The 10,565-nt window shown below is 31.5% G+C and overlaps 1 protein-coding gene across 1 annotated transcript; it reads right to left on the bottom strand.

Moving 5' to 3' along the window:
• Positions 1-175: 175 nt before the first annotated feature.
• On the bottom strand, positions 176-652 carry LOC132053657 (protein RALF-like 32). Its single transcript, XM_059445790.1, has one exon. The coding sequence runs from the start codon at positions 639-641 to the stop codon at positions 282-284; it is 360 nt and encodes a 119-aa protein (XP_059301773.1). The 5' UTR covers positions 642-652; the 3' UTR covers positions 176-281.
• Positions 653-10,565: the final 9,913 nt, after the last annotated feature.

The raw sequence follows: 10,565 nt of genomic DNA, 5'->3' as shown, positions 1-10,565 counted from the left end.
AGTTACTAAATATAAATATATTTATATGTTCTCTACACTATATAAAATTTTCTAAATAACATTCTACTAAGTAGAAAGGATCGGATCGTAATCTATGACACATAAACTCAACATCCTAATCCGCCTCTCACAACTAAGTATGACTAAATAATGTATCCATCAACAATAACATCAATAACACCAGCAAAAGCAAAATTCATTCACAACCACAATACAAAATCATAAGTATTAAGTAGCAAAAAAAAAAAACATATATAAACTCATAGACACATATTTTTCTATCATTGATCACCTCTACAACGATAATACTTAGAACAACCTCTATTATACGGATTCGACGGCGGCGGCAGGCAGCTCCGGGAATACGGTTGGCCGCCACCGCCGCCGTTACACACCGGTTTATCTCTTTTCAAAGCACCAGGAGAAATATATTTTTTTCTTTGTTCAAGAAATCTTCTACTAATATCAGATTCCATTAACATCTCCAACTCTTCATTACACTTAGCTATTGTATCATTGCATTGTGATTGGCTATTTACTGATGTGATTATAAATAACATGGTAAGAAAAAGAGTGAAGAAATAGAGGAGTTTTGTGAAATTTGAAGCTCTCATTTTTTGGTTTTTGTGTGAATGGTACATTTGGTTCTACTATTTTTAGTCCTTTTTATCGTGTCTTTTTTCAACCTTTTTTTGGTAGTGGAAGACCCACTGAGTACCAGAGGAACCGCACTAGTCCACCAACCAAAACTTAATTATTATATTCACAAACAACAGTATTCAAGTTTTGTATAGTATAGCGTGAGAAAATTTTATACAATTAGTGGGATTCACTCTATTTAATGTTACAATATCAGACTTGATATAAAAGTTATCTATATTGGTGACGTAAGAAATTTATATACCGATTGTATACATAATTTAAACTCAATGTGGTGCTGTGCTTTGAGATAGTTCAAATAAATAGGTGTGAGAAATTAATTATATGCTTTATGGAGGAAAATAATTAGCAATATATTTCTAAGGAAAATATATTCGAAGTTGTCATTTTTTGTCATCGTTGACTAATAAGCCTCGAGATCTTACAGATGTTGAGAATCGTAATTAATTAATCATGTATCGGACATATCAAAGCTACGAGTTCGACAGAACTCAGTAACTTTGATTCAAATCACGTATTTGTATTAAGACATTCACTTAATATTATGAATAATCTATCAAGAATATTGCAGTAAGCAAAATTCGTGGTTTGGAACACATAAATTCAAAATCCTAATTCGCTTCTCGTAACTAATTAAGTAATGACTGCAAATTGAATCTATCAACAACAACATCAATAGCAACAGTAAAAGCAATATTCATTCACAAATCACAACCACATGAATACAACGTCATAAGTAGACACAACAGCTTCATCTCTTTTTCCAGTTTTTTTTTTTTGTCCTATATTTTGTCTTGAATTTTAATGTAATGCCCCTCGATCTACTATGGGCTCAACCTTAAAATTGATACAACATATATTTTGTCTTGAATTGTCATCCTAATAAAAAAAAAAAAATCTCAAATGAGATCTCCTCTCATGGAGATATTTCTATACAATTTTTTTTGAGAAAGGTAACAGCTCTCAAATGAGATCTCGTCTCATGGAGATATTTCTATACAATTTTTTTGGGAAAGGTAACTATACATTGAACAGAAAAAAAATAGACCAACACAATTTAGGGAGCTAAATGTTTTGTAACTTCCAAAACTAAGTTTCTATGGGCCTGAATAGAGGGGTGATGCTAGTCCATTTGAAGGACAAGCCGTGCAATTTCTTGGACCCAAATGCCCACACACAGAATTCAATGGATTGCCCTTTAAATGCACTGGTCTTTAATTTTTGTCTTTCGCAATACTTAAGTGTTCGGATTGAGCCACATTTCAGGTAAAAAAAAAAAAAAAGGAATTTCGCAAGGCAGAGGTTTGAATTCGCAGGCAAAGTTTTTAAGGCAAAATTCTACCTTGCGAAGCCAAACTCTACCTTGCGATTTTTTTTTTAATTTTTTACTGAGCGGGGGTTCGAACCAGAAACCAAGGGATTTTTAGGGAAGGGCAAAAGTTAAAGATTTCAAATTTGAGGGACAAAAATTAAAGACCACACCAAAATAAGGGCATTCGTGCGAATTGCCCAGGAGTAAGATCATCATTTTTTTGCACGGATTGACCTTCAAAGGCGCTGGTCTTTAATTTTTGTCCTTCTATTAAAAAAGTGACCAAAAATATTCCTAGGTTCTGAGTTCGAACTCCTTCTCAGTAAAAAAAAAAAAAAAACAAGACAAGGCTTCGCGAAAAGCCGTAAAATTCTGTCCTAAGGCAATTTTCTTTTCTTTTCTACTCTGCACCTTGCCTTGAGTTCTTTATTTCTTATTTTTTTTTAACTTAGTTGGGGTTCGAAATCAAACCTCAGGATAGCTTAGGCGAAGGGAAAAAATTAAAGACCAGCAATTTGAGGGCCAAAAATTAAAGACCATACCCGAATAAGGACAATCGTGCAAATTGCCCCTTACTCCTTCCTAGCCCAAAAGTAAAACATCCCAGACTAGCCCAACTTCCCCATGAGCCCAATCTACTGACGTTGGTTCCCTCCTCATTTTGCTAAGTGCATACGTTACCGTTTACAAATTAATCATGTAATATGGTTTTTTTCGGTTGCTAACTACTCATGTAACGTTATTACTAGGAAAGTGGTAATTTTCTACAACAATGAAAGTCAAATTGATTTTTGTCCTCAATCCACCGTGATTTAATAACTTGCCAATACTCTCAACTCATTTCATATTATACTAACCTTAAATTAAGAATACAGAATGATCCTCACATTATATATAGTAAAACAAGGAACCGTGAATTTAATTTGTACAAGATCTACAAGTTGATATAAATCTATTTAGATAATGAGCAACTTTATTATAATGGCAATGAAGAAGGGTTCATGAAGAAGGGTTCCTTCTCTTTAGTTTCTTTGGTTTGTCTAGTTCTCATCACCATCGGTATGTAAATGTCTCTCCTATGCCCCTAGATCTCTCATTGAAATAGAAATCCCTACAGTCTCATTTGACATCTTAACATAAAAGTATTTTATTGTTGGGATTAATCAACTTAACTTTTGATTCCTTTTTCAAACTGATTAAAACTGTGTTACTTTAGCCGAGGATTTATCAGAAACAGTCTCTATATCTCCATGAGATAGAGGTAAGGTTTGTGTACACTCTACCCTTCCCTGACCCCACATGTGGGATTACACTGGGCATGTTGTTGTTAATTAACTTAAGGTTTGGGATTATAAAACATAGATACATGTTTGAGCAATTAATTATTCCCAAAGGACCATTCTATTCCAATTAATCCTTTTTACGCCTACGACTTATCGAGACCAAATTTTTTAGTATATTCTAGAGTAGAAGTATCAAATGAAATTTATCTCCATCTGTTCCAATTTATGTGATACCTTTCGCTCCCGAGATTCAAATTGAATGAACTTTGACAAACATTTTAAGATGTATTTTTTCACCAAATTGATAGGAGAAAGCTTTTAACTTATAGTTTTGGGATAAGGCACTGTTACCCCCCTGTACTATACCCAAAATTGCTGCGACACACCTTACCTTTTCTTGAGCCCTATTACCCCCCCTAAACTTATTTAAAATGGAATAATTACCCCTAAACGCCGATGTGGCAAGGAGAGTGTGTTTCACTCTCTTTGAGAGAGTGTAAACAAAAAAAAGGGGAAAACTTAATTTTTTTTTTCTTAAAAATCGCATTTTCTTAAAATTTGAAAATAAATCTAGTCTTCCACATTTAGTTTTAAAAAACGGGTTTTCCACATGTTAAGAAAATAATTAATTTTTTCAAAATTTTATAAAAATTCAGTTTTTTTTCACATTTTGGCAAGAAAAACACTTTTCCGGATTTTATTTGAAAAATAAAAGTGTAGTAAGAAAATGAAATCATGAAAATCAAGATTTTTAAAGACATTTTAAAAAAATAATCAAGTTTTCCATATTTTTAACAAATCCATTTTTCCATATTTAAAAAAAAAATCATTTTTCAGTTTTTTTTTCTTTTTCAAAAACGGGTTTTAAAAAAAAAAAACAAATTTTCAATTTTTTTTTTAAAAAAAGGGTTTTAAAAATCACTTTTTTAAAAGAAAATTCAATTTTTTAATCCATGTTTTTAGTTTTTTTTTTTTAAAATGGGTTTTAAAAAAATCAAATTTTCAAATTAAAAAAAAACGGGTTTTAAAATTCATTTTTTAAATGAAAATTTAATTTTTTATTTTTATTTTAAAAAAATTTAACACGTAAGCTGAAAAAATTAAAAAAAAAAGAAGAAAATAAATAAATACACATGTGTCAAGGAGAGTGTATGTCACTCTAAAAAAAGTATACGAGGGCGTCGAGCGTCAAGGGGGGTAATTATTCGTTTTAAATAAGTTTAGGGGGGTAATAGGGCCTAGGAAAGGTAAGGTGTGTCGTAGCAATTTTGGGTATAGTACAGGGGGGTAACAGTGCCTTATCCCTATAGTTTTCATATAGTTATCAAATATATAAATTTTAATCTTAAAATCTTGAGTTAATCTAATACAATTTAACTTCAAATTTTAATCAAATTGGCTCTCGAAAAGTGAAAAGTATCACATAGGGATGGAAGGAGTATATCCATTACCTACTAGTTGATATATGCAATTAGTTGATCCCAACAATTTTGGCATCAAGGTGTTGATCAGTTTTTGCAATTTAGAACAATACTCTCTTTAATTAATGTGGCTTTGCTATAATAAAATGATGGCCTATGAAATTGTATTAGTTTAATTTAACTACCAAATAGTTAGAACTATTTATCCAATCACTTTTTTACTCAAACACTTTGGTATACATATACTTTTGTGATTAAACAAATATTCTATTTCATTTTTTGTATATAGGGATGAAGAGTAATGCTGTCGAGATAGATACACCACCCACCGTGCAAGACATACAATGATTGCTCGGCTTTTTGCGGTCCAATGATCCCATTTTGTGTGGAGGGCATTTGCCAATGTGGTATTTCCCCAAAGAAGGAAATATCAAATGGAGTTATTAGAAAACTTTTATTTGCATGATTAGGAGCCGTTTGGACATGATTTCATCTTGAGATGAAATTATGTTTGGACATGCAATTTGAATTTCTTAAGTTGCAGTTATTTTTATAAACATAAAAATCCCACAACTTGTGAAAACCATCAAAATTTTCCCAATTCTTAGACGATGTTATCAAATGAGTATATCATAGTTCATAATAAAATTAATACGCTACTAGAAGGCCTTTCTAAAAAATACAACATCAATTGATCAAACTTTAATTCAATAAAAAGGAAAATTTAACATGAATAGTAATGTAACTACTCTTTAATATAATCCTCCCACATGGTACGAACAATATATCTACCAACTTATGGGTCTTTTTTTACAAAATATAAATGTATGGGTCAAATTTTACATTTATATTTTTTGAAATCATGATTTCAAATTCCAAATCATGCCTTTTTGGATGATTTGGATGAAATCGCATGTCCAAACGCTGATTTCTTCTCATGATTTCATCTCAAGAGATGAAATCGCATGTCCAAATGCCTATTAGAGTCTACCTATTCACAAGAACATTAATTAAATGTTCTTCTATCTACATTTCCTTTGATTTTTTGGAATGAAATATAGTAAAGATTAATTGTTGGAGTATTTGAATATAAAGTTGTTTCATATTAGTGGATGTTATAATGAGATAACGTTAATGCGTGTAGACACTCAATCATTTATTCTCTTTTGTGCTCCTTCCGCCGATATGTATAGTTGTTGATTTAACAGTTAATAGTTTGTTAATTTTGTGACGATGGATGTATATGCAGAAGGATGAAAAGTGCGCATTTCAGCTAACTAAGGGTTAAATATGCTTAATTAAAATATTACAAAGACCCAAATCAGATAAGTCGATATTTCAGGAATTAAAAGACATATTAGTCAAAGTTTAGCTGTAAGAAAAATGAAGAAAAATGAGTTCCGCCTAATATAAGTGAGGAAAGTTATTTTTTTCATTTTAATAATAAAAAACATTTTCTCACTACGAAACACCGAAACATGACTTTTTTATCAGGTAGAAAGGATCAATATGAATTTGCGTTCAGCTAACAAATTTATTCTAATTTCAAGAGCTCGGGTCGAACGTGCCAGTAAACATTTTACGCGCAAGAAAGACAAAATGTTACTTATTGTGAGGTTCATTTTATCCAACTAATTAATTACTGATGAAAGTGATGGTATACATGATTGGCAATGCTCATATTAAGGTCTCACTCTAACATGACACCTCCGAGAAACAAGTTTTCATGTACAAGTTAGCCTATTTGACCAAACTCTTAAATAAAAACACCTAATTTTCAGAAGCAGTTTGTAGCCTTTTTCAAAGAAATATTTTTATCTGATACTCTAGTAGTTTGTGTTTGGTTGAGCAAAAGATGGAAGAGTACTCATTCCTGGGGGGAAGGAGTACTGTAGAAGCCGAGATACGAGTTCGACCAAATTCAGTAGTTTCTATTCAAAAATATATTTGTGTTGAAAGAAAATCATTAAATATGTACAAATATTACGTATAGAACCTAAGGTTTTACACTTGAAGTATGTCATTTTAGAATTCAGAACCATAAAGTTGAAATCCTACTCTGCATTTGGATCATGCTGTACCATGGAGATAAAATCTCAGATGGTCATTCAACTAAGGGTAGTTTTCTTATAAAGTCACTCAACTTATTTTCTAATCCAAAAATCACTCAAATATTGGTATTTCACATAAGAGGTCACCCAACCTATTTAAGTGATTTTCATTAAATTTTGCTGACATGAAACTTTTATTTAAAGTCAAATCTTTGAGAAATAAAAAGGTACCCATTTTAATCATTTTATTGACCCGACCACACGCAAAAAATATATTGACCAAGACCCTTTTATTTTACCCTCATTCTTAATTTCTGCTTTTTGAGAAACGTCATTATTAATTTCTAAATTATTTAACTTTTATTTTCTTACAACTGAAAACTTTGTACTTTTGAAGTTATGATTTAAAATAAAAAAAAATTGTTGATATTTTATTAACTTTTTATATGTATATCCATACTCTACTTCAAATTGATTTGTGGGGGGCAGCTGCCTCTGTTGCCAAACTTTTATTAATTTCCTTTTCATTGATTATCTACACATGATTTGGCTTAAGTGAGTTCTAATTTCTCTTAGTGTGTTAATTAGCCAAATCTTATGCAAAGATTTAATGAATGAGGTGATAACAATTAAAACCTGAATCCGTAGCCGACTTACAGTTGGAATAGTTAGCATTTGCTGGATAACATTATCATAGGACTGAATAATACAGTAAATTATGTTCTTATGTGACATAATTATGAATTTTGAATTCTTAATGCATCTGCAAGTTATGTTCTTATGTGACATAATTATGAATTTTGAATTCTTAATGCATCTGCAAGTTATGTTCTTATGTGACATAATTATGAATTTTGAATTCTTAATGCATCTGCAAATTTCTTAATACTGTTTAATAAATGATACATCCAAATATTAAGTGGGGCGGGTCAATAAAATGCCTAAAAATATAGTGGATTTGGTCAAGTGCGGCCGTCAATAAAATGATTAAAAAGAGTACTTTTTTATTTCTGAAAAATTTGGCTTTAAATCTTAACTTATTTCAGTATTGTTCATGAATTATAATCGGTGCTCATAATATAACATATTTCCTATGAAAAATAAATGTGTCTTCTAGGGATTAATGGAGGAATTATTATAAATGGAATCCGTGTGATATCTTGACGCATTTATTTTCTATATAACGACTCCAAATCATCTTTTATTTTGTTAGCTGATTTATGAGTCTCAAATTATCAGCATAAGATAGACCAAGTATTTTATTTTACGGCAAAGGGTCAAATATACTCCTGTACTTAATACTTTTTGACATTTTTGTGTTTGTACTTACATGTTTGCTAGCTGAACCCTTCTATCCGTTAAAATTGAGCATTTTAAACACCTCTCATTCTATGTGGCATTTGACTCAGCTATGCGTGTGATACACTCCCTTTAGGCGAGTGAAGCCTTGTAAAAAGGCATTAACAGTCAATTTTTGACTTTTAAAAGCCACCTTCTTCTCCAAACATTAAACCACCATTGTTGAACCAATTTTGAGTTCTATCCCATAATTTTATCTCCAAATTTCTTTCCCTTTTTTTTTCTTTTCTGCATCTATTCTTCTTGTCTAGTGCTGTATTTCACGCTTACAACGAGTGTGATGAAGATTTGGACTAAGAAATAAAAAATAAAAACTAACAGAATTTTTTTAATTAAAAAAAAAAAAAAACTGTCTCTTTCTTTTCTTCCCCCACCCTCTCCCAACTCCCCCATTTATTTTTCTCCTCCCTCAATCAACTTTTTAGGATGATTGAACTTGGAGAGAGTTTAGAGGTAAAACCAAAACCCACCATATTATTGAAACTTGGGGCTTTTTTTGAGTTAAATTTTTTCAAAATCTGAACTTCAATATTGTTCAGAAACTTAAATTTTGTGTCTGTTGTTAATCTGAAATCGTTGAAATCTAGCTGAACTTGATGATTGTTGGATCGAATTTCGAACAATCCGCCATTATTGAATGATGCAGAGCTTGAATTCGAATTCGAATCTGAAAATTTCGAAATGGGTGTACTTATTTGGATATTCTGATCTTGAAGTCTGAATAGGTTGGAGATTCCGTGCTTTAAATTTGTAATTGGATTTGAACCAAAAAGATCATATGTTAAAATCGAGTTGAACTACAAAATTGAAAAACATTCACCATTAAAGGAGCTTTTAACGTGGAAACTTTTGGGGGGAGTGTGTTCATTAAGCTTGAGGAAACTTTTAAAGATTCACCATCAAATCTTTAAAGGAGCTACAAGGTTGAGTAATTAATAGAGGAGGGACTGTGTTCAAGATGTTCCTGGTGTTGGCTATGGCAATGGTTGGGTAATAGTGGAGAAGAAAGAGACGAGTAATGGTGGAGAAGAAAGAGATTAAGAAAAATATGGGAAAAAGTTAAACGGATTATTTCTTGTTTTCTTTAAAAATAAAAAATGAAGTGACATATTTTTATCCGGCTTGGATCTGACGTGTCCTCTATGTCACGGCGAGTGAGCAACACACATGGTTAGGGGTTTAAAATATTTATTTTGAACATGTTCAAGGGTTTGGATAAAACTTGTGAAGTACGAACACCGGGATAATAAAAATAGATAAATACAGGGGCCTAACAGACTATTCAGCCTATAAACACTATAAAAAATGGGTAATTTGCGGAGGTTGAGATTCTGATTTACATTTTAGCCTCCACTAGTTGCAAAATCCGCGAATTGCAACTTTCAACCCTCGCAAATTACCCGTTTTTTTGGTAGTGAAATAAGGGTAAAGTTTTTTTGATGAGAGAAATAAGGGTAAAGTTAGTTAAAAACCCCTCCTAATTATTATATTTCTTATGGAGCATGTAAAACAAAAAAAAATGTCAAATAATTTGAAACGAAGGAAGTATCAAATTGTGGCTTATGTTGATTTATTAAGCCTTGACATCTTACACGTATTAAGCGAGAGTCGTCATTAACCAATCATGTAGCTAATAAGGACTAGTTATAAGCCTCGAAATCTTACACGTATCGTCAAGAGTCGTCATTAACCAATCATCTAGCTAATAAGGACGTATCTACTTGTATCAACTTTGTGTGGCTAATTTCTGAAAATTGTGGAGTTAATAAATATACTTTATTTCCATATTATACTTTTCTTCTTCTTCTTCTTCTTCTTCTTCTTCTTTTTTTGGTTAATTTGATTTCTCCATATTATTCTTAGGAGATACAACCATTCCATCAATGTAAAACTTTAAATGATTTGCAAAACAAAATGTGAAACACTTCAAGCATCGATATCTTCTTCTTCTTTTAGATATAAAGGTTCAGTATCTTGTTATTACAGTCTACAGGTTCCTCCAAGAAAGCTACTTTTTACATTGTCTTCTTAGATACTCCATTAACACGCCAAATCTTATGTTATACTCCCTCCGTCCCAATTTAAGTGTCTTACTTTTCTTTTTTGTCTGTCCCAAAAAGAGTATATCTTTTTATATTTAGTAAGTTTTGCAAGTTTTAGACCACAAAATTTAAAGGACACACATATTTAATTTAAAACCACAAGATTCAAAAGTCTTTCTTTATTTCTTAAACTTCGTGCACAGTTAAACTAAGACACTTAAAATGAGATGCAGGGAGTACTATTTTAAATTGCACTTGCAACCTATTTTGTTCGGATTCTTCAAAAATATCGATGGGTGCGTGTTGGCGAAGTAGCATTTTTTAAGGATCTGATATTGATGCTGCAGCATTTGAAGAATCTTTCAAATCCGAGCAACATAGCATCTTTTATAACTCAGTGCTGATTCATGCAATCTTCAAATGACAGACACACTTCA

Source organism: Lycium ferocissimum, chromosome 1 (assembly GCF_029784015.1).
Source record: "Lycium ferocissimum isolate CSIRO_LF1 chromosome 1, AGI_CSIRO_Lferr_CH_V1, whole genome shotgun sequence".
Classification (NCBI taxonomy): Eukaryota; Viridiplantae; Streptophyta; class Magnoliopsida; order Solanales; family Solanaceae; genus Lycium; species Lycium ferocissimum.
The sequence above is the reverse complement of the archived record's forward strand: the minus strand, read 5'-3'. Positions and strand labels throughout refer to the sequence as shown.